Raw genomic sequence first — 23,368 nt, forward strand, 5'->3', positions numbered from 1 at the left:
GTTCTAGGTCGATCTTCTGCACATACTGACACCCCACCGTTTCAAAGGGCTTTAATTGTGGGACGGGAAAGAAAGGAATCTGTGGGCGTGGAGCAGGGCCGGGAAACTACAACCCAGAGCCCGGCTCTGAGGGCCCTCGGCGGGCTGTGCCCGCAGCTGCCTGCTGCCTGGCAGGCGGATGGCACAGTGGGCCTCCGGGGGCTCTGCCTGCGCCGCCGGTGGGGTGGCGGCCCTCAGAAGCGTGGGGCCGGGCGCAGGCGCTGGGGCGGGACCGGGATGGCGTGCTCCCGCCGGGACAGAGCGCACAGCGGTGGCCTGGGGTAGGACAGAGTGTAGGTGCTCTCTCTCAGGCGGGCCTCGGGTGCGAGCCATCTCTGCTTCAGCTGCTCATAGAGCCCGTAGTTTGTAGGGGGCGCTGCAAGAGAAACGGGGTCTGGGTGAGCAGGGCTCGCCGACACCCCAGGCGCGGGCGGCTGTGGGATCAGGGGCCCAGCTGGCGGGGAACGGAGAGAAGGCAGGCCTGCGGGAGAGCGTGGGCTCCTCCAGCCCCCAGAGCCTCAGGCTGGGCCCGCCCCTGTGTTCTCAGGAGCAGCAGGAGCTCCTCGAGAGTCGCCCCCTGACCTGGCGGAGAGTGGTCCCGCCTGCTCTCGGGTAACTGTCCCCCCCCAGCAGGGAAGGGAGCAGTGGGGGCTTGTGAGATGAAGAAACCCCTGAAGAAGTAACGCAGAGTGACAAGCAGCTCCCTCTCGGGCCTCTGACCCTTTGGTTCCAAAGGTAGGACTGTGAAGAGATGGCTGCAAAGGATGGGGGCAGCTTGAAGGGTAAATCAGACCAAGGTTCTCTCCTGCGTAAATCCCACCGAGGTCCTGTACTGTAGGAAGGACAGAATCCGCACTTCTTACTGTGGCCTGCGAGCCCCTGTGGGGTCTGCCTCTACTCCTGTCTTACGGCTTTTTCACCAGCTCCTCCCACCCTGGAATGCTCTTCCCCTTAATCCCTGCATGGCTCCCTCCTTCTCAACTCAATGATCTCCGCAGGAAAGACCGTTCCTCATCATTTCACCCAGAGGAGATCCACGAAGGCCCGCCTCACTTTCTATCCGTACACACTTTCTTTTCTTCCTAGCGTATGTCCCTGTCCAAAATTATCTTTCTTACTCGCTCTCAGGTTATCCTGTTCCTTAGTGGTGACTTATCTGTCTCCCGACTGAACTGTCAGCTCCCCGAGGGCAGGAGTTCCTCCCCGTTGGTCATTGCTAGGCCTCCAGAAGCTACAACAGGGCCCGGCACCTGCGACATGGAGCTATTTATGAAATGAATGACTGACCCGAGTGTGCAGTGACATTGCTCGGCCACCTGTGCTCCAGGTAAACCTCTCGGTGCATGGAGGGCGGGGGGGCTTCCTCACACAGCCAGCCTCATCCCAGCATCAAGGGGAGAGGGCAGGTGGCAGCCCTGGGGGGCAAATAGGACTCCCCTCCCATCATCTCATTCTAATACTCTCCTGGAACCAGGGTCCCCCATGTGGGTCCTTCTGTGTGAGTGGGGCACACCTCGGTCCTGGGCAGGTGTGACCCCTTACAGCCCGATACCGGGGGAAATCCAGAATTAGGAAAATACCCAGAAGGGGGAGGTCGTCTTTCTCTGGAAGCCACAGCAACTTGTGTTTATTCCAGGAGCGGCGAGCGGGCAGGCCCGGGTTGTAATTATGCCGGTTGTAATGGTCGTCATACATGCTGATCAGGTGGCGGCTGGAGGGCTCCTGGTGGTGGGTGATCAGGTGCTTGTACGGGAGCCCCTGGAGGGACAGACAACCGGCGCGTTACTGATCCGAGCAGGGCGTCCCCGCCGTGGATGGAGGCAGAGGCCGCCTGCCCTGGAGGCCCGTGGAGCCGACGGCGGGGGCCTCCACGGGCCCGGCGAGCGTGGCTGTGTGAACTCTCGGGGCCACCGGAGAGGAAACACACTTGTCTGTCCCGCCCCGACGCAGCTCACCTTCAAACACACGTCTCAGCCCGGCCAGTGTCGCGCAGTAGTTGAGCGCCATCCCGTTCACCAAGAGGCCGCCGGTTTGAATCCCGGTCGGGGCGCAGGCCCGGGTTGAGAGCTCGATCCCCGGAGAGGGGCGTGCAGGGGGCAGCCGATCAGTGACTCTCTCAGTGCTGTTTCTACCTCTCTCTCCCTCTCCCTTCCTCTCTCTCTAAGATCAATAAAAGCAAAAAAAATAGAAATAAAATAAAACACTACATCTGAGCTTGGCTGCAGTCAGTTCTCTGAAGGCATGGCCCCCAGCCTCTGCCAAGTCCATGAACTGTGGGGACACATTGACATGAAAGTCGGGATACCGGGCTGAATTGGAAGCGCCAGTGCCACCTCGTTGCGTGCCCCCGTGATCTGAAGTCACGCCCTTTCATGTGTCTCAAGTCCCATCCATCGAGGCGCCTATTTCCATGGCAAGTGGCAGACGTTGAATACAGAGCCTGACGTAGGCACCTTGTATTTCAACCAGTTACTATGGGGAGAGTCGGCGGCGCTCCCTAAGGGGCTTTCTCCTGCAAAGGATTTACTGCAACCTCAGCCGGACACCCGGGGCGGGGTGTCTTTGGTGGGAGTTATTCACCGGGAGAAGACAGCCGTGCCCTCCTTGCTCTGGGGCGTTTACCTAAATCAGTGCTTTTCCTAAGAAAGTCCCCTTGGACCCTGACGGGGACCCTGGGGGACTGGCCTGATTTACAGGGGAGGATAATGCTGGTTTTCACGCCCGGCCTCTTGTCTGGAGCAGACAGGGAGGCCTGTGTCTGCTGTGGTCTGGAAATGCTGGCTGCCTCCAATGTTTCAAGTAGTGGTTCCATAAATAAGTCAGATCACAATGCCAGAGGGAGACAGGGGGATGGGCGCAGGCTTTGAGCAGGGGTTCCCAAGATCTCCATCCCCAGGTGCCCAGAGTGTTTCCAGTGCCAGGGAAAGCAAGTTAAAGAGGTTCCCATCAACCAAGGGGGGTGCTGAGGAGGCGAGGAGAGAGGCCACGAGGGGTTTTCTTGCTCTTTCCCTTGGTTTGGGGCACGGCCCTGCTGTCTTGACTACGTTCCTGGGATTTTCGTTTTCATCGGGTATCGTCAGGGAACAGGCAGAGAGACAACGGCGTTAGAAAGAAGAGCGTACAGGTCCCAAAAGGAGGGGGCACGCCACACCACGCAGGGCCACCTGGGGAAGCACCAGGGCCGGCCAGGAGGCAGAAGAAGAGAAAAGAGAGGATGGCCCGGAGAATGGGCCAGGCAGAGCAGGCGACTCTGAGAAGTTTAGGGTTGCATGGTTCAAATCATTGCAGAGGGCTTGGGGCTACCAGGTGCCTCCGGTTGTGGGCACCTGGCCCCGGAGTGATTTAAGGCAGGTACCTGAGTGTTAGATAAAGGAGGAGATTGGGGACATGGCTCAGGATGGCTGGCTCGCATCTGAAAGGCACGATGTCGACCCGGCTGGCGTGGCTCAGCGGTTGAGCATCGACCTAGGGCCCAGGAGATCGCGGTTCGATTCCCGGTCAGGGCACATGCCCGGGTTGCAGGCTTGATCCCCAGTAGGGGACATGAAAGAGGCAGCCGATCAATGACTCTCATCATTGATGTTTCTCTCTCTCTCTCTCCCTCTCCTCTCCCTCTCTCTGGAATCAATAAAGATGTATTTAAGAAAAAAGAAGAGAAAGGCCTGATGAAAACCCCGCTGTTTATTATCTGGGAATTAGCTAACCCTGGGAGGGCAGTCTCTCCAGGATTAGCAAGGCCCCCGCCAAAGAAAAGCATCATAAAATAGGGGGGAAAAATGAAAAATGGGATTAATACAGTTGCCTGGGAGAAAAGCCCAGGTAGGGGGCCTCCCTGGGGGATGTCAATCTCATCTATCCAAGGTCGGCTTGAAGAACCTTCAGCATTTGCCCAAGAAGGAGCAGGGGAGCGGGGATGGGAGATGGAAAGGGAAGCTGTCCCGGGGGCGGGGGGTGCAGGACGAGGCACAGAGAGAGCGGATGGAGTGGAAGCGGCCACAGCAACAGGCCACCAGAACGGCCTGTAGGAGCGAGTGTCCGATTGCTCGGTTCTATTTTGTGTGTGTTGGGGGAGGGGGACTCGTCTTCATTTTAAAAACTCTCCGAGGCTAAGTGCCTCATGCACACTGGTGGATGGGGGCTGGAAGTCCCCGACGGTGGGTTCTAATTTTTGCTTTCTTGTGTTGAAAATGCATTTGTGTCTTCGGTGCACACTAATAGTAAAGTTGGCAGCCCGGAGCGTGGTCCGAGGATCCCAGCATGGCCCAGGGCTGCCAGCCCAGTCCAGAGATGCCAGCATGGTCCAGGGGTGCCAGCACAGAGCTGAAATTCTGGCGTTGTTCATCCTGACACAGGTCTCCAAACGCAGAAGACAACCCCGGCCAGTGGTGAAGGGGACTCTCGGGACACTCCTTGCTTAATTTTCAGAGCAGCCGCCTGCATAGTCCCTTACCAACCCGCTGCACCGCTTCAGACAAGACACTCACCACCTCTGGGCACCTTTTACGGGAAAATGAAGGTGCTGAGCCCAAAATCTCTTTCAACTCCAAAACGCTCCCATTCTAACCCCTGTCCACCCTCGTTCTGGGCCTCCTGCCCCCACCCTGCGTTCGGGCAGGGGGAGGGGCAGGTTCGGGTGGTGGGAAGGGGGTGTCCTGAGGCTGCAGCTCCCTGCTCCCTGCTTTGGGGCCTGGAACACGACATTCCACAGGCATCCAGTGGAAAGGGTGCTGAGTGGCCACTGACTTTTTATACTAAAGAGCAGGAAGCCGGAGCTGAGATGACACAAAACGCTGTCCCCTGAACATCACGCACGGCTACCTCTTTTTGGGGAACCTGATGTGACTCCTCTCTATAGTCACCTTAATTCAATATTAACCATGTTTGTTTGTTCCTTTCCTACATCTTTTGCCTGTGTCCCGTCGGAGAAGTGTGAGGAAATGGGGAAACCCATGCAGGGAAGTGCTGGGGTGGCGGGGTGCTCCCAGCTCCCGATTGGGCAGATCTCTGCTGTTCGGGTCACAAAGATGAGGTCCACCAGCAGCCCCGGGCCAGAGGAGGTACTGATGAGCCCACTCCTGTGTGCCCAAGAGGGCACTGGGCTGGTCGGGTCTTCTGGGCCTTGGGAAGGGGCCCAGCCTGAACATGGGGCGCCCACTCCCTCTTACCTCAACTCTCCTCTTCCCATACCACCTGGAGATCTGGTCTGGTCTGTGGCCAGGAAATGGGACGTACTCTTTCCTGTAAATGCACTGGGGTGTCTTCTCAGTGGCTTTGGTGAACTGGAAAAGACCAAATATTCAAGACAATGTCCGTGATATCCCTTCTCAAATTCCTGCTGTGACCCTCACCCCCTGGGCCATCGGAAGCTGGGCAGAGAAAGCGTAAATTAGGCCCCCAGGGCATCCCGCATAAACGCAGGCTTCATTTCGCCCCCTCCCTTCCAGTATTTGAAAAGGAGTGTGTACCCCGCCACTCAGGACCCCTCGGGGAAGCTGATACTGGTGTCACCTGGCCACTTCTCCTTGCAGGTGCCATTCCCTCAGTCACCTCTCCCCCGCTCTGCCCTCTGCTTTCCTCCTAACCTTTCTCACCTTCATTCTCACTCTTTCCAACTCACTCTTCCCCCTCCCACCACCATTATATTATATTTTCTGGTTGATATTTTTAAAATTAATTGTGGTAAAATATACACAACAACATTTACCGTTTTAGCCATTTGTAATTGTACAGCTCAGAGACATTAAGCGCTTTCACACTGTTGGGCAGCCGTCACCACTGTGCATCCCCAGAACTGTTTCATCGTCTCAAACTGAAACTCTGTCCCCACTCAACAACTCCCCCTTCTCCCTCCGCCAGCCCCTGGCAGCCACCAATCTACTTTCCATCTCCACGGATTCGACTACTCAAGGCACCTCGTGTAAGCGGTTCCTCTTGCGACTGGCTTATTTCACTTAGCGTAGTGTCTTCACGGTTCATCTGCACGGGAGCATGTGTCAGAATTTTTTTCCCTTTTAAAGGCTGAGTAATATTCCATTGTACTTATGTATATGCCACATTTTGCTTCTCCATTTATCCGCCGCTGCATTACGTCTACCCTTTGGCTATCGCAAATAATGCTGCTGTGAACATGGGCGTACGAACGTCTTTTCTCAAGATCCTGCTTCCAGTTTTGGGGGGCCCAGACCCAGAAGTGGGATTGCTGGGTCATAGGGTAATTCTATGTTTAATTTTTTGAGGAAATACCATTTTTTGAGCAGGCAAATTTTTTTTAGTCTACCACAGTGGCTGTACCGTTTTACATTCCCACCGGCAGTGCCCAGTGTTCCAGTTTCTCCATGCCCTCACCAACACTTGGTGTTTTCAGTTTGTTTGTGTCTATAACAGCCATTCCAGTGGGTGTGAAGTGGTATCTCATATGGTTTCTGTTTGCATTTCCCTAATGATTAGTGATGTTGAGCGTCTTTTCATGTGCTTAGGGGTCATCTGCCTGTCTTCTTTGAAGAAATGTCGGTTCAAATTCTTCACCAATTTTTAACCGGGTTGCTTTTTGTTGTTGAGTTGCAAGAGTTCTTTATGTACCCTCGCTGTTCCTTTATCACATAGGAGACTTGCAAATACTCTCTCCCATTCCATGAGTTGCCTTTTCACTTTGTTGATAGTGTTCCTTGATGCATAAAACTTTTTCATTTTGGTGAAGTGCAATTTATCTATTTTTTTTCTTTTGTTGCCTGTGTTTTTGGTGTCATATCCAAGAAATCGTTGCCAAATTCAATGTCGTGAAGGCTTTTCTCCCATGTTTTCCTCTGAGAGTCTTATAGTTTTAGGTCTTCATGTGGGTCTTTCTTTTAAATTTAACTAGTAAATTAAATTTATTGAGGTGACAGTGGTTAATATGAACATATAGGTTTCAGGTGTGGGTTTCCATGTTACGAGATCTGTATATTGCTCTGTGTGCCCACCAAGCAGTGTCATATCTTCTCCCATCACCATGTATTAAGACCCCCCCACATAGGTGTTCGATACATTCTTAATTAATGTTTGTATAGGGTGCACTGTAAGGGTCCAAATTTATTCTTTTGTGTGTGGACATGGAGTTTTCCCAACCACCTTTGTTGAAAAGACAGTCCTTCCCCACTGAGTGGCCTTGGCGTCCTGGTTGAAGCCATCTGACCGGGTGTGGGAGGGTTTCTTCCTGGGCTCTCCACTCCACTCCATCGGTGCCTGCACCTGCCCTAATGCCAGCACCCCGCTGTCCTCATTACCGCAGCTCTGTGACACATTTGAAATTAGAGATCGTGAGCCCTCCAGCTGTTTTCCTTTTCAAGGTGTATTCAGTTATTCAGAGTCTCTTGAGCTTCCCAGTGAATTTTAGGGCAGATTTTTAAATTTGTGCCCCGCCCCCCAAAAAAACATAGGGATTGCATTGAACCTGTGGATAATTTGGGGTAGTGTTGGCATCTTAACAATATTGAGGCTTCCAGTCCACGAACGCAGGACGTCATATATCGCCGCCTTATATCCTTCAACAATGACTTGTTTTTAGTGTATAAGTCTTTTGCCTTCCTCATTAAGTTGATTCCTAAGTGTTTTATTATTTTTGATGACAGTCTTCTTGATAAATAGACTTATTTCCTTTTTTAGATGGTTAGTGTATAGAAACGCAACTGATTTTTGTGTGTTGATTTTGTACGCTGCTACTTTGCTGGATTTGTTTATTGGTCTTAACAGGTGTGAGTGTGAGTGTGTATGTGTGTGTGTGGTATTTAGGGTTTGGCACCTATAAGATCATGTCATGTAGAGATAATTTTACTTCTTTCTTTCCAATTCTATGACTTCCATTTCTCTTTCTTGCTCTGGCTAGAGCTGTTGGTCTTTTACCATTGGGTCTGAAGTTAGCTGTGGGCCTTTGACATACAGCCTTTATTACGTTAAGGTAGTTAAGTGCTAAGAAAAATTCACCAGTGAAGCCCTGCTGGGCTTTTACTTTTTGAGAGGTATTTCACTACGAATTTAATTTCCTTACTAGTTATAGGTCTATTTAGATTTTTCTTTTTTTTTTTTATTTATTTTTATTTTTTTATAATTTGATGGCATCAATATTAAGGCAGATTATAGTCACCAACTTCAAGTCTAAGTTTCTAGTGCCAGTATTTCAGCAGGAACATACATAAGATTTCCTACTTCTTCACGACCTTTTCTTCAATATATGCTATTTCTCTTTGTTCCTTGGAACATTTTTTTACTTAGTGTCTATTTTTATGATATTAATATTGCCACGCCACCCTCTTTTGGTTACTATTTGCCTGGGATATCTTTTTCTACCCGTTCTCTTTCAACCTATGCATGTCCTTAAGACCTAAAGACAGTCCCATAGATGGGATATAGTTGGATCCTGTTTTGGACACGTTTCTTTCCCCATTCTGCCAATCTGTGTCTTTTGATTGAGAGTTTAATCTATTTAACGTGTAAAGTAATTACTGCTAAGCGAGGGCTTACTTTTCACATTTTACCTTTCTTCTGTATGCCTTACAGGGTGTTTTTGTCTCTCATTTTCTCCCTTGTGGCCCTTTCTTGCATTTAATTGATTTTTTTTGTAGTGATACATTTTTATTTCCTCTCATTTCCTTTTGTGTATATTCCAGAGATATTTTTGTAGTTATATGGGTATTACATAAAACATTCCAAAGTTATAATAACATAATTTAAATTGATACTAACTTGACTTAACTCTTATATAAAAACCACTGCTTTGCAGCCCCTCCCTCTCCCATTGTATGCTATTGATGCCACATTCTGCAGATGCGACCGTCTGTGGCCCTTGACCTGAAAATAGTGATGGCTTCACCCCTGCCTCTCCCTGCCAGTCCTCCTGCTGAGCCCTCTGTCCTCCCTCCTTCTCTGTCCTTACCTTCCTCCTCTCTTCCACCCAGTTTCCAATGAGCACCCTGGTTGAGTAGTTGCTCTCAATCTTCCAGCTTGGAGTATATAATGACTGTGGTTTTACTGCAGTCGAAAACTCCATGGTAAGGATTCACCCCAGGTTTCTTTGACTTGACACAGTTTAAGGTTTCCGGAGTGGGGATGTTATGAAGTTGCCGAGATCGGGGTACCTTTTTTTTTCTTCCCAGACACGCTTCTCGGTGGGTAGTAGATGACGCCCTGCCGACTTCACAGGATAAAAGGGCCTAGAGAGTCCACTTTCAGCCTCCAGGCAGAGGTGGCCTGGTCTTGGATTCTGTACTGTTGACCGTCTCCATGGCGATAGTCCCTGAGTATAAATACTCTCCTCAAGGGAGCAGCTGATTTTTCTAGAGCAAAACTGACCCCATAAAAGCAAAGCAAATCAACAATGACCATCATAAAAGCAAGAGCCGGAAGGAAGGACCTGGTTCCTGTGTTGTCACCCCCTGAGGGGCATCATCCTGGCTGCATTTTTACAACTCGAGTGAGTTGGGATGATCACCTTCTATGGGCTGATGTGCTCAGCCCATGTGGAGGCAGTTACATGTATTCGCTCAGTTAATCCTTACAGCAGCCGTAGGAAAGCTGGTGCTATTTGTACCCATTTTATAGATGAAAACACTAAAGCAAAGAGGGACTAAGGAAGTAAGTCTCTTAGAAATTATTGAGGACCCAAAGGGCTTTTATTAATGGTAATATAGTCATTATTTATTAATTTCAAAATAACAACAAACATTCCATCTGTGGTACTATGTTGTTTTGTTTAAAAACCCAGTCTCACATAGGTATGCAGTTAAAACAGAGAAAATAATTTTAATAGCTTTTCAGTAAAGCATGGATATTCTTTGATACTACACCAAAACTCGACAAGTGGTAGCTTCTTAAAGGTTAGTTGCCACGTGGAATCTGAAACTATTCAGCGAGCTCTTTGAGCTCCGTTACGTTAAAACCCACTGGTTGATCTTGTGCATCAAACAGACCTTTCATTCATTCATGATTTTGTAACATCCTGGTGGTCATTTGAAAAATATTCGTATACTGAGCTGTCAGATCTTCCTAGTGTTGACATATTTCATCGTACAATGTCAAAAATATCACATTTGCTAATATCACTACCGATCACATCTGAAAAGCATGTAAGTGTTAGGAAGTCAACAAGCTCGCAGTGGTGGATACAAGTTTTCCAAAATTCTAGTTTTAGTTAGGAACCTCAAAGTTTTGTCATTGGCAACAACTACTGTTCGTTGGTGTCCTTGAAGTGACAGACGTACTTCACTCATTTTCAAGAAAATAGCTGCCAAATATTCCAGTTTGAATAGCCATGGTTTGCCTGCCAGTCATTCTTTCAAGCAAAAATGGTGTTTTCTTAAAAAGAACCCCAGCTAATCTTGCTCAGCTCAAACAACCGCGCACGCCCAGTGCTCTCTCTCCAGAGAGCCATCGTATTTGGGCGTGCGCCAGCAGAGCTTCACTGACACCTGCTTCCCCTTTCACCACACAGCACGGTAAAGAGACCCCCACTCGGGGGTCAGCGTTGGAGAAAATATTAGTATTTATTTATAATCCCTTAAATTAAATTGGTACTTCTCTTGAGTAATAAAAAACAAATAAACAGAAGATCTTAGTATTATTAAGAAAGGAGTTTTGACCTTGCAGGTTCCCTGAAGGGGCTTTGGGGACCCCCAGGGAGTTCCCCATCACTATACTTCAAGTACCGCTTCTGCTTCCTCCCCCCTCTCCTTCGGGGACGACAGTCACGCGCTTGCTCCGGCTTCTGGTTGAACCCTCGTGCCCCTCGCCCGCCTCTTCTGTGTTTTCGATCCTTTTGTCTCTTTTCCTGATTCTGAATTGTTTCTTCCCACCTATATTCCAGCCCCTACGTCCTGTCTCAAGCGTGTCTGACCTGAAATTAAGCCCATCCGTTGAATGTTTTAGTTGATTTGCATTTTTTGGTTCTAAAACGTCTATTTGATTTCTATATATATGATATATATTCAAATGTAGGGTGTCCCCAAAAATGTATACTCACACTTGGAATAATTATAAAGGCAGTGTTTATTAACATACACTTCCTTTTCAAAATTGAGCTCTCAGCTGTTAAAGTGTGTGTACATTTTGTTGGGACACCCTATATATATATATCATGTCACTTTTCATAGTTCCAAATGTTTAATTATTTTACCTTCTGAATTTTCTGATTACCTTCCACATTTTGCCTTCCAATTTTTCAAACTGATGGAATTATAAATCTACAGGTTTATAGATTATATTTAGAAATATATTTCTATAGCTTGTACCTCCTTGGACGTCGTGAACAGAGCTATTTTACAGTCTGTGGCTCCTTTTTTTGTTTTTTTTTACTGTTGTTTCTGTGGGTCTTCACAGCTAACTCTCCTCACACACCCCGTACTGAAAAATTATTTGCAAAAATCATGGGAGGCTTAGGATGATGTTATCTTCCCCCAGAGGTGACTGCCGTTGGCTGTTGCTGTCACCTGAGGACGTTAGAAACTGCGGATGCCTTTAACCCCGTCTAGGGGCAGACACATGCGGGCCCGGCAGGCTCACCCCCTCGTGTGCCCAGTGCTGCCCTGGGAGCTGCAGCATGAAACTCCGAAAACTCACGGGGGGCGGGGGTCTCACCCTCTGCGGGCAGGGGGGCTGCCCAGAGCAGGTGGCGCCTAAAATGAGACCGGAGAGGTGAACGGTGGATCGACTTCTCTCTGATCCACTGTGGCCTAGAAACGCTTCTGGGAGACGGGCAATGGGCCTGGGGCTGTTGCACAAGGAACCGGGGGGGGGGGGGGGGGCCTGGAACTCACACACACTTGGCGACAGTTTCCAGAGGCACCTCTCACCCGGTGCCTTGGCCACGTCAACCGTGGTTTCCTAACCTATAAGCCGGGAGTAAATATCATGCACCTACTTATCAGATGATGAGAATTCAGTGAGATGTCGCCTATCGAGCACTTTGGAAAATGCCTGTCACATACGTGGGGTCAATAAACGTTCCATCTTCTCTTCCCCGGGGGCCCAAGCCAAGTTTATTTTAGTAACAAAATCCATTCCTTTCTCTATATTAGGGGAGTGTATTTGGCACCCTGGGGCAGCAATATCCCAAAGGGAGTAATTCTAGGGTCTTTTTAAATAGAGGACTCCCGACCACAAAAGCTGTTTGTTACCCTCACCAGATGCTCAAGGTGAGTCAAGGTTTAATAAAACACCCCCAAGCACTCGATGTGATTACCCCCGTTTCGAGGCAAGGAAGCAGAGGGTCTGGAGACTAAATGAACGCTGGGCCCCTGATTGGTGCTGGCCCACAGGCCCTCATTCCTCGGCCTCCAGGGAGAAGCCTGTGGCGCAGCAGCAACAAGCCTAGAATGTGTGTTTTCAACTTAAACGGTGATCGGTCCCTTGGAAATGCTACAGACAGACGGTTGTTTCATAGTAATGGGGATGGGCCCTCGAAGGGTTTTGCCTACGACAAGACGTGCTTTGAAACAGAAAACCCTGGGCTCTGCCTTATCTGATTCAACCTTGTCCTACAATTTGCAAGACGCCCAGCTGCAATGTCGGGACAGCGGGCGTCTGACCAGGGGACAGAGCAGGCCCTGGCTGCCTGGGGGAGGAGGGGCCAACTTTGTTAGCTGGAGGGAGGGATGTGAGAGGCAACACCCCGGTGAGACTGCAGCCCACCCTGACCCCTCCACGGGTCCCTGTAGAGCTTCATTTGAGCTAAGGAACTTTCCTTCTAAAATACAGACGTGACCCGCCTGTCATTGGTCCGGCCAATCAATTTTCTTTCTGCTTTTGGGATTGGTGCTTATGATCCAACTATTTCCTTCCCAGCTGAGATCTGCTGGGGGGGGGGGGGGGGGGGGATGGGACAGGCATTTTGGGAGAGTCCATCAGCATTTAAAATGTGCCCAGCCGCCCTTGCCCCTTCTTGAATCACATGTGCAGAAGGGGGCGTGTGCAGAAATGCTCACCACAGGCTTCTTTGTAAAAAACTGGAAGGAGACCAAATGTGTCCACCTGAAGGGAATGGCCAAGAACTGTAATGTAGCCGGACCATGGAATTTACTGAGAAAACACCCCCGGTGTCTGGGTCGAAAGGTGTGTGGGTGTCCATCTCCCCTGAGCTGTGCTAGCTGGGCACCTGCAGTTAGCAGTTCCAAAGTCACCCACACTTAGAGGAAGCTACAGTCCAGGTCACGAAGGAAACCAGGTGACAAAATACTGGACTCTGTCAACCTGACTCAGACAGCAGCTGACACCTACCTGGATGGAAAATGACTCAAGTAAGGTGATGGGGCTCAGTCGTGTCTTTCATTTTAATTCTGAATGATGGGAAAGGAACGCACTAATGGGCCGTGGGGTAGACAGGAAAGGGTGATTGTTACACAGCTCAGGGCTGCGATGCTCAGCACCTGGCCAATCGCGTGGCCTTGGACAAACTAGTTAGTCAGCTGGCCTTGAGCCTGACTGGAAAGAGACAGGAAATGAGTGTTCTTACTAATGTCTCTGGGTCTCAGTTTCCTCATCTGTAAAATGGGCTTAAGAATACCCACTTTGTGGAATTCGTGTGAGGAACACATGAGTGCACCAGGGGACCCGTAGTTGGTATGTTGAATTAAGGACATGCGTATTATGACTTGCGGATCAAGGAGGCCCACAGGGTCAACAGGTAGCTCCCTCAGCATCCAAGTGCACACTCTGAGGAAGCGAAAATCCTAGGGGCATTTTGACTGAAGATGCAGTCTCAATACATTCACACGAAGGAGGTGAAGTCACAAGATTTATTACTTCCAGATCCTAGAAACGGGGTGGGGGTGCAATGAGCCAGAGGAGGGGCGGTCCCCCATCCCGGTCCTGAGCAGGCAGGAGACAGGGAGCAGGGCGGCAAGCACCTATTGCCAGGTGGTTGGGGTGGAGGCCACTGACTTTTCTCGGGCTCCAATCCAAGTGGTCACTTCCACAGGCACGGATCTCAGAGGGAGGGATGGTGGGGGTCGGGCAGAGAGTAACCAAAGATATGCATATATTTATATGCATATATTCATAGCCCATGGACACAAACAATAAATAGTGTGGTGAAGGCCTGGGTGGGGCGGGAACCCAGTGGAGGGGGGGCAATGGGGGGAAACTGGGGGGCATCTGTAATACGCTCAACAATAAAGATAAATAAATTAAATTTTTAAAAAAGGTGCTCCAGGAAAAACTAAGCAGGAACTTGTGGCAAGAATCCTAAGCTCAGGTCCTTATCTAAATGTCCACACTGGGTGAGAGCAGGGTTGTCACAATATAAAACACCCGGGCAGCAACCCAAGATAGCGCTCTCTCGTCACGAGGTGGCACATTTGAACAGCCCAGTACAGGGCCTAGCACGCAGTTGGTTCTTGGTGAACATTCATCTTTATGCCTTTCCATTCCCTAAGCCTCATGAGTGGGCTGCAGGGAGGACAGCAATGAGGCGGGAAAGCAGGAGAGTGGAACATTTGGTGCCCAAGTCCACCAACCAGCCACTGAGGGTGAAAGTGCTTTATTTCCCCACAATCTGCAGATGGGAGCAGCCTCGGAGTGAGTCCATCTAGTGGTACTTCCAGTCCCTAAAGTGTAGCCCACTCATCACCACTGGGCACAACCCCCCAGTAGCCCCCCTGCTCCCCTGCACCTCACGGTAGAAGAGCCAACCGCCCAACTTTCCAGAAGGTCAGCTCATGTCTCCCCACCCACCTCCAGAGGCAAGGGTGAAACAGCAAAGATCACCATCCAGGAGGGAAGCCAACCAGACTCAACTCAGAGGTCTGCCCCAAAAGGGACCATGCTTCTTAGATTCCAGTGCTCTCCAACTGAGTGGCCACCAAGAAATGTACTTCCAGTGAGTGGCTCCTAGCTCTCCAATAAAGCCACCTGCCAGTCTGCCTGCTCCAAATAGATCGAGAAGCCACCCGATGGGTCCCTCTCTGCCCCATGTTTCAGCACAAACACTCAACTGAAAGCCAGTTAAAGGCGTGCCCGGGGTCTTTGTGCAGTAGACTTGGGTCTTGGTCTATAAAAGCCACTGGCCAACCAGGAACAGAGTCTCCTGAAGACCAGGTAGGGCCAGCAAGTGAGCCTGGGTCATCCTTTTAACGGAATTTTTATTCCTAAGGGACAAGTGGTCAACTTACCCAGTGGTCTTCGCCATCTCTTGCCTCTTCCACACACAACTAGACTCAGGAGTCAATTTAGCTTCTGTAGTAGTGAGTGTTGATGTCTACCCAGTAAAGTAAGTGTGCATGTGAGTGAGGGAAGTAGGGATGTGAATGGCGTGCCCAGTTCAAGCACCCCGCGGAGTTGACCCCACCCTCCACTGCCAAGGATGGCACGTCAGGACATTCCATTCCCTTGGTGGTGGCAACTGGACACAGCATTCAGAAAGCCCATAGAGCCATCGAGTTATAATGCAATTCCTGCTTGGACTGCTGAGAGAGAGGTGAATCCATAATAACGACCCTGGGAGAACGTAAGTATGGGGCTGCTCGGGGCCACCCTAAGGAGACATGAAGATGAACCAACAGAGAAAAGCATAGAATGGAGGAAAGAAGAAACCATAGCTGGTGGCACTGAGTTTCTGCATCAAACCAATCCTGACTTATCCCATTGGCTAATATATTCTCTCTCTGATTTAGGTCAATTTGAGTTGGTTCCGTGTCTTACAACAGAAATAGTCCTTGCTACACATCTTCGGGCCCTTGGGTCCTCCCTCAGTTTCTCACTGTAGACATGATTGAGTTTGGTCAGACTCAGGACAGAGACCTTTCCAACTGCTGTCTTCTGACACCTGGACACCAAGAGCTCCGGACGTCCCCTGTCAGGTGGCTCTGGGTTGTCTTCATCTGTCACTAGCTGCCAACCACCATGGGAAACCTACCCATTCTGTAGGTTTCCAGCCCAGGCAGTTGAGACTGAACTCAGAGAGAGGCACAGCAGGAAAAGTGTCACGCTGTACCCAGAGGAGGAGAGTGGAGCCAGGCTCTCCACCTCCGCCTGGAAGTCTAGAACGTCAGAGCCCTGCCCTCCAAGCTGGATCAGAAGAGGCCCACGCGATGGTGCATGATGCCCCGGGTGTTTCCAAGGCCAGCCAAGTGGACACTCCTGTTGCCCACAGCCTGGGTCAGCCTGGGTGGTCTGAACTCCACCTCAGGGAGGCCGGGGCCCCCCCTTACATGCTCATTCACTCTTGCAGGTGACCACGAAAGACCGTCGGCTGAAATTTTCCCAGTGGTGCATGTAGACAGAGAGCTCCCCTCTCCCCCCAAACCTGTCTCATCCACTGCTCTCCCTTCAGACGTCAGAAACATGCATTCTCTGGTTCTAGAACCTGGAGCAAAAAGGGGCTGGCAACCTCAATATCCTTTCTAGTCTCACTCAGCATCACCTACGTCAGCAACAGAGAGGGGATGGTGAGACCTACACTCTCATAGATCCCGAGGAGGGAAAGGAGATCACAACCCCTTTATAAAATGGACCATGATGTCCATAATCCTCCTGGAGCAGGGGAACTGCAAGTAGCCCATGTCGAGGGTGTTGAGCACCCCGTGGAAACCATCCTCCATGTGGTGCCAAGTCACCGGGACTCCCAGGTCCTCCAGTCTCTTCTTGTACAGCAGCGAATTGTCCCTGAGAAGGTCATACTCACAGCTCACAATGCAAGCCTCCGGGAGCCGAGATATTACTGCATCTTCTGCTATCAGGGGCGAGTTCATCAAATCCAGAAGGAGGTTTGTCTCCAGGCAAGCACTCTCGTTCGGGGTCGCAGGGGGCACCGGCTGGTAGCCTCTCTTCTTAAACCTCTTCGGGATGTTTTCTGAGCCCAGCCACTTTCTGTACTTTTCCCAGAAGTCGGCAGGCACATGGGCGTGTTCCATGATAGCGCTTTTCCAGACGGGGTTCACGTCCAGGTAATAACATATACAGCGGAAGGTGAAGTCCCAACTGAGCAGCGGCACGTCTTTGTTCTGCTGACAGGAAGGGAGCTGGAAATCCACAACTTGGAGAGCCGCGTAGACCAGGATCTGAGCGCGGATCTTGGGGAGATCCGAACGATCCAGGAGTTGTTGACAAAGCACCGCGGCCACGCCCCCTCCCACACTGTCACCACAAACCGCGACCCGGGCTGGATCCACCCCGTACGCGTCTAAGGACCTCAGGAAGTGGATGGTGGCCACCATGCAGTCTCTTATTGGCGACGGAAACTTATGCTGGGGTGCCTTGCGGTATCTAAAAAGGAATCAGGGTACGTGATTTACACTCGTCACCCTAGCAGAGCCCAAAACACCCGTGCCTGGCACCCTTGAGCCCAAACTTCTTCCACTAACTACTCTTTCTGAAACCTGAGCAGGTCAAGTTAGGGCCCGGGCTCAAATGAGCTGACAGACGTCAGGTCCTCAGCGCCCGGCACGTGGGCTCCGTAAGTGGTAGCTGCTGATCCCACTGTGTCCATGTCAATTTGGGGGACAGGTTGTGACCACAAGAGCCCTGTCACCCACCTATTCATCAGCAACTTAGCTATCACCAACAGGAGCCCCATCCTTCTGAGCCTGCCTGATGGGGCCGCCCTGACTCGCACCTGTTCCCTACTTTTTTGATTCTTTTATGAGCAACCCCAGGCTGGCCTGTGTTCAGGTGTCTGTGGCTCTCCTCTTGAAGACTTAAATACTACCAAGGGCCAGCAGGTGACATCTGGGCCGCCTCCAGATCGGCCAACCCAACTCAAGCCCCTGGCTTCATGCTCAGCCTGGCTGTTTTCAAGAGATTCCAGAAGCCTGGGTTTGGGAGAAATTTCACCATTCTAAATGCCGGCCTCTCGCTTAGGAAATGCTGCGTGGGGTCAACAAAGCTTCCGCCAGCCATTTCCCTCCGGATGCCCCCCATTCTCAGCCACCTGGGGCGGCAATGCTTTAACTCCCAAACCCTGTCTACCTTGGAGTCACAAAACAACTTTCTTGCAGGTGTTTCCTAGTATATTCTACTGCTGATCTCTTGGTCCATCACAGCCAGGACAGTGAGACCCGCAGGGGCCAACAATTGCATCAAGATTTCCATCCACCCAGGAGAAGTGGCTCCGGAGCCAAGAATTGTAACGTGAGGCTCTTCTCTGGGTCTCTCTCCCTCATCCAGGAGTGACATCGGTAATTTTTACTCAACTCAATTCTCTGTGCCACAAGAAGGCTGGGACATGCGGCCCCACCAAGATGCTGGCAATTGGTATTTCTTCGTGGTGTGTGCATTTCAACAAAACTGCAGGAAAAGCGCAATCAGTAGGAGCTGCCCTGCCCCGGGGGGACCACGTGTCAGGCAGGAGGACAAGGCCACAGCAGGCTAGTGACCACTCCTCATATAAGTCCAATTTGCCCGACATGGAGGCCCAGGGAGGGGCCACCTAGATCTCTACTGCCCCATATCCACCAAGCCCTCTTCCCCTTCCCGGATTGGGACAGTGACTGTCCGAGATCAGTTAGGAGAGAGAGTGGCTTTTTAATTTTTCTCGCTTCCTTGGACGGATCTCACCAGGGTGGAACCCTCTCTGGAGAGCACTTAGAAAGGATGTGGCAATGTGTGTGTGGTTGTCCTGGTGATGGTGCAGAGCACTGTGGGCAGTTAGCAGAGGGAGGGGCTGGGTGTCCAGAATGCGCAGGGCTGTTCTGCTCCACCGACAGTGCTCACCCTAAAGGGCTCTGCTCGGAAGCTCGGCAGGTGATCTGCCTAATTAAGCCCACTCCCCACCCGGCTTCCAGATGCCGTGCACCGAGCACCCCACGGAAACACGCCTGCGGCGGCCCGAAGAAAGAGGTCGCCTCCTCTGCCTCTGTCTCTCCCTCCTCCTTCCTCTCCTCCTCGCTGGCCTCCTTGCTCCTGGTGTCCCCCCCGACTCCCCGCCTGCCTGAGTTCCTACGTCCCACCCCGTCACTCCAGGCCACAGCCTGGCTTCCCTGCCCTCCCCGCCCTCCCCTTTACTCACCCAACTGCTAAAACCACTGAGTCACTCTCCTTGGACAAACAACAGCATGTTCTATGGTAGAGTTCTGGAAAATAAAAGGTTTTAAAATTCACTAGGAAGGCTACTGGGCTTCCTTTGCCGCCCCTTCTCACTGGCAACCTCCACAGACAGAGATCTTGGGGTGTGAATGTCTGTTCACAATATGAGAACATGTTGGGCCATCCGGTACAGTGGCCCAGTGTTCCAACTCCGGGCTCACACCCCAGTTCGAATCTCTACGTTGCCCCCTTTTCACTTGAGCTGAAGTAGTGTGAGGCGCGTCCCTTCTCTCCCCGAACCTTGACGTTTCTCATCTGTAAAATGGGGGTCATGATAACCATAGGGGGTGGGGGTTTTCAATGAGGTATTGTACATAAATCCACAGTGCCTGTCATGTAAATACCGATATTCCTAAATATTAATTAATAAATACTCGCTGCTGCCCTGGCCGAGAGGCTCCGTCGGTTGGAGGGTCATCCTGTGCACCGCAGGGCTGCGGGCTGGGTTCCCGCCGGAGCAGTCACCTAGCTCGTGGGTTCCATCCCCAGCGGGGGGTTGCGCAGGAGGCAAGTTATCAATGTTCCTCTCCCACACTGATGTTTCTCTCTCTCTCCCCCCTCCCTCTCTCTCTAAAAGCAATGAAAAATATCCTCAGGTGAGGAAAAAAATAAATAAATAGTCACCGTTCCTGTCATTTATCATGAGACCATGCCCAAACCACGGCTGCGTGAAAAGCCCCCGTTCTCAAAGGCTGCTTCCACAGACCCTGGACTCCACGGACTAGAGAGCACTGCGAAGGTGGTTTTCCCCCTAATTCCTACAGTTGGGGGGGGGGGGTTCAGATAATGAAATTATCTCGATTGTGAGTTTTCTCTCTCATTCATTTGCCTCGAGTCTTGGTCTTCCTGACTGTGGACCCCAGGATTTGTCTCAAGTCCTGCCTGCTGTGAAACAAAACGATGTGCGTTCGTGATTTCCTTTTTTTTTTTTTAAAAAATCCATATTTCCAAATAAGTAGAGAGGTGGTGGGTGCACAACATCGCGAACGCCCTAAAAATGCCCCGAATCGTACACTCTCGAGGGGTGGGTTTTACGTTGTGGGAATTGCGGGTGCCCCCCGCTTTTCGAAACTTTGCTTTCTTATTAGCGTCTGCTTGGGGCTGGCGAAAGGAAGACCCAAGAGGGTTTTCACTTTAAAAACAAAACAAAAAAAAAAACCAGAAATAGCAGCCCGCCTGCCTTTGATGCGCAGGGAGCCCCGACCGAGGCGGCGCCCCGCCCGCGCGGCAGGGGCGTGTCCGCCAAGCCCCGCTCCGCCAAGCCCCGCCCACAAGTAGGGCGTGACCCGCCGAGCCCCGCCCACGCGGCAAGGGCGTGGCCTCGGCCCAGCCCCGCCCCTGGCGTCCGCGCGGTCCTAGCGCCCAGCCCCGTGCCCTGAGCTGCGCCCGCGAGCGTCTGCGCTCTGCTCTCCGCCCGTCTCGTGCATCCGTTAGCAAGACGGGTCCCAGGACAACTGCTGCTTCGCCCCGCAGCTTTGGGCTTAGGACAGGGGCCGTGGGGACACCTGCCCTCCCATAGCGGGGCACCTGCATAGGCACGACGGCGATGCGCACCGCTATACGCCTGCGTGCGCCTGCCCGCGGCGTGGGAGCCCTTCCTGCCTTCCTCAGGTGGCAGAGTCACACCTGGGACCCGCTAGCTGCCCGGTGTCACGCGCCCCGGGGAGGGCCAGAATAGCGGCTTTTGGGCCCCAGGACGGTGACTCCCGAGAAGTGCTGCCTCCTGCTGGAAGGTGGGTGCCCCACCTCCCCCTATCCCCGCGCGCGGCTCTGAGGCCGCCCCACTGCGGTGGGGGGGGGGGTCTCGGGCAGGGCCCCTTACTCAGGCTGCCCATGATGGCCCCGCCGCCGTGGTAGAACACGATGCCCGGCCGGAGGCCGCTGGAGGCCGCCCTGGGCCGGTAGAGCTTCACGGGGATGGTCCCGAAGCGGAGGTCCTTGACCACCACCTCCGGATCTTGCTTGAGTGGCGGCAGGTCGTGCAGGAAAGAGACGAACTGGGGCATCGAACAGATTCTTAGTTTCTCCAAAATCGTCCCCTGTTGGCCAGAGAAGAGCAGATGCAATGGGAAGGATTCCAGGGCGACCCTGCTGCGGTCCTGCTGCGGGGCACGCGCGCCCTCCGCAGGGTGGCTGGACCCGGTCACACCTGCCGAAGACCCCAGGCCCGCTCCCCGCCCCCCATCCCATGCACCAGCCCCTTCAAACCTCTGTCCTGCGACCCCGCCCACCCCAGCCCTACACCACATGCTTCTGGCCCCCCCTGAGGGTTTCTCTCCCTGGAACGCACCCCCCCAACCCCACAGGGTCCCTGCTCCAGCTCGGCCTGGGCATGACATCTCTCCCAGGGGCCCCTCCTGGACCACTCTAACCAGTGTGGCCCTCCCAGCTTTCCTTGCTATTTTTAACATCCTGGTTATGTGTGTTTCTTTAAGGGGAGGGGGAAGCTCTTATCTTTTAAAGATACCTATGGAAATGTTTCTGGATAAAATAATACAATATCTGGGATCCGCTTCATAAGCAAATGGGAATGAGGGACAGGTTCGGGACACCAGGAAGCAAGATTGGCCAGGACTTACCCAAGTCATGGGGTGGGGGGTGGGGGTGGGCCTTCTTTCTGATATTGGCGTATCTCTGAAAGTTTGCATAATAAAAAATAAAAATAAATAATGTGGCCTGGCTGCCGTGGCTCAGTGGTTGAGCATCGACCTAGGATCCAAGAGGTTTCCGTTCGATTGCCGGCGGGGGCACATGCCAGGGTTTTGGGCTCGATCCCCAGCAGGGGGCGTGCAGGAGGCAGCGGATCAATGACTCTCTCATCATTGATGTTTCTGTCTCCCTCTCCCTTCCTCCCTCTGAAATCAATAAAGATATATTTTTAAAATAATAAAAAATAAATAAATAAATAAATAAATAAATAAATAAATAAATAAATAAATAAAGTGGGCTCTCCCCCTGGGCACTGTCTTTCCAGTGGTCCCTAACCTTTCCTGTGTGGAGGCCACTTAAAAATTAAATGCATTTTAATAAACACTGCCTTATAATTCTTCAAAGTGCATATGTACATTTTTTAGGGCTACACACACACACACACACGCACATGCACGCACGTATATGTGTGTACATATATGTGTATATGTATATACACACATACACACACACACACTTGTTCATTTGTGCTGACTTACCAGTTTGCTAGCGCGTCTGTTTATTCTGTCCGTGGCCAGTTCCAGCTAGCGGGTAGGTAGCAAGGGGCCCCAGAGATTGAGAACCACCCCTTCCTACCTTCATGCTTCACAGCGTAGTGAGTGCTGTGACTGAGGTGAGACGGGGGCAGGGCTGCGGAGGGGAGCAGGGCTCTTTTTTGGGTTTTTTGAGAACAGGAATCGTTCTTTGAACTCTGTGGCTAGCAGCCCGTTCAGCTTGAGAAACCCCGGAAAGAGGCTGAGAACCACTGGTCAACTAATAGGAACTATTAGGTTTGAGAATACACTGTCGGCCTCTGGCGCCGGATATTAGTGTCAATTCAACTAGAAGCTTCTGGTATGTTTTCCCAACTCCCGGTGAGGGGACAAATGAAACACAAAACTCACCCATGTCACCAACAGCTGGAACAGGCAGCTCAGGACCCACAGTTTCACAGGGTGGTCGACGGCCGCAGGGATATGCGCAGTGAAGAAATGGCTGCAGACCACCCACAGCAAAACCCCCACGAAGAGCGCACAGGCTACCACGAGGACCAGGAGAAGGGCCGCCATCCTGCTGCTTCCACTCAGGACACGGTCTGGAGCCAGCAGACCACGGATACTTATACCCCCTGCCTTCCTCACCTCCTCAACGCCCACAGGCCCAGCCCATACAAGGCCCGCAGAGAGGAGAAAGTGGCTCCTTCAACCGGATCCAGCTGACACCCTGGCGCTGCGACTAGAAATGGCCTTGAACAAGTCACGGCGGAGTTGCACCTGCTCTCTCTCCAGCTGCCCTCTGGCCACACTGGTTGTTCCTGAGCCTGCCGAGGAGACCCCAGGGCTTTTACACTTGCTGTTCTCTGTGCAACGTTGTTCCCTCAGGTATCAGCTGAGCTCAGCCCCTCCCCTGGTGCAGGTCTCTGCTCAGATGTTACCTTCTGGGTGAAGTCGTCCCTGGCCACCATATTTACATATTTATTTATTTAAATATGTTTTTATTGATTTCAGAAAGAGGGAGGGAGAGAGAGAAACATCAATATTGAGAGTCGTAGATTGCCTGCCTCCTGCCCGCCCCCTACTGGGGATGGAGCCCGAAA

General features: G+C 51.8%; 2 protein-coding genes across 2 annotated transcripts; both read right to left on the reverse strand.

The window, feature by feature from the left end:
- Positions 1-233: 233 nt before the first annotated feature.
- CFAP107 (cilia and flagella associated protein 107) lies at positions 234-9,061 on the reverse strand. The gene is made up of 4 exons (XM_016205635.2): positions 8,948-9,061; positions 5,205-5,318; positions 1,620-1,797; positions 234-415 (listed from the first exon to the last, which is right to left on the reverse strand). The coding sequence occupies exons 1-4, from the start codon at positions 9,059-9,061 to the stop codon at positions 234-236; spliced, it is 588 nt and encodes a 195-aa protein (XP_016061121.1).
- Positions 9,062-16,490: 7,429 nt separating this feature from the next.
- On the reverse strand, positions 16,491-22,841 carry LOC107531561 (arylacetamide deacetylase-like 3). Its single transcript, XM_016205660.2, has 4 exons — positions 22,677-22,841; positions 20,906-21,122; positions 19,007-19,070; positions 16,491-17,265 (listed from the first exon to the last, which is right to left on the reverse strand). The coding sequence occupies exons 1-4, from the start codon at positions 22,839-22,841 to the stop codon at positions 16,491-16,493; spliced, it is 1,221 nt and encodes a 406-aa protein (XP_016061146.2).
- Positions 22,842-23,368: the final 527 nt, after the last annotated feature.

Source organism: Miniopterus natalensis, chromosome 9, assembly GCF_054644295.1.
Source record: "Miniopterus natalensis isolate mMinNat1 chromosome 9, mMinNat1.hap1, whole genome shotgun sequence".
Lineage (NCBI taxonomy): Eukaryota > Metazoa > Chordata > Mammalia > Chiroptera > Miniopteridae > Miniopterus > Miniopterus natalensis.

What these genes read in the sequence shown, in the direction of transcription:
- LOC107531561 (XM_016205660.2), bottom strand. Translation starts at nt 22,841, where the DNA reads ATGGCGGCCCTTCTCCTGGTCCTCGTGGTAGCCTGTGCGCTCTTCGTG. An exon ending in GGCCATCATGGGCAGCCTGA is followed by an intron (nt 19,071 to 20,905) that starts GTAAGGGGCCCT and finishes TTTATTTTCCAG; the next exon opens with AACTCTACCATAGAACATGC. An exon ending in TCAGTGGTTTTAGCAGTTGG is followed by an intron (nt 17,266 to 19,006) that starts GTGAGTAAAGGG and finishes ATTCCTTTTTAG; the next exon opens with ATACCGCAAGGCACCCCAGC.
- CFAP107 (XM_016205635.2), bottom strand. Translation starts at nt 9,061, where the DNA reads ATGGAGTTTTCGACTGCAGTAAAACCACAGTCATTATATACTCCAAGC. An exon ending in GGGTGGAAGAGAGGAGGAAG is followed by an intron (nt 5,319 to 8,947) that starts GTAAGGACAGAG and finishes GGTCTTTTCCAG; the next exon opens with TTCACCAAAGCCACTGAGAA. An exon ending in ATGGGAAGAGGAGAGTTGAG is followed by an intron (nt 1,798 to 5,204) that starts GTAAGAGGGAGT and finishes CTGTCCCTCCAG; the next exon opens with GGGCTCCCGTACAAGCACCT.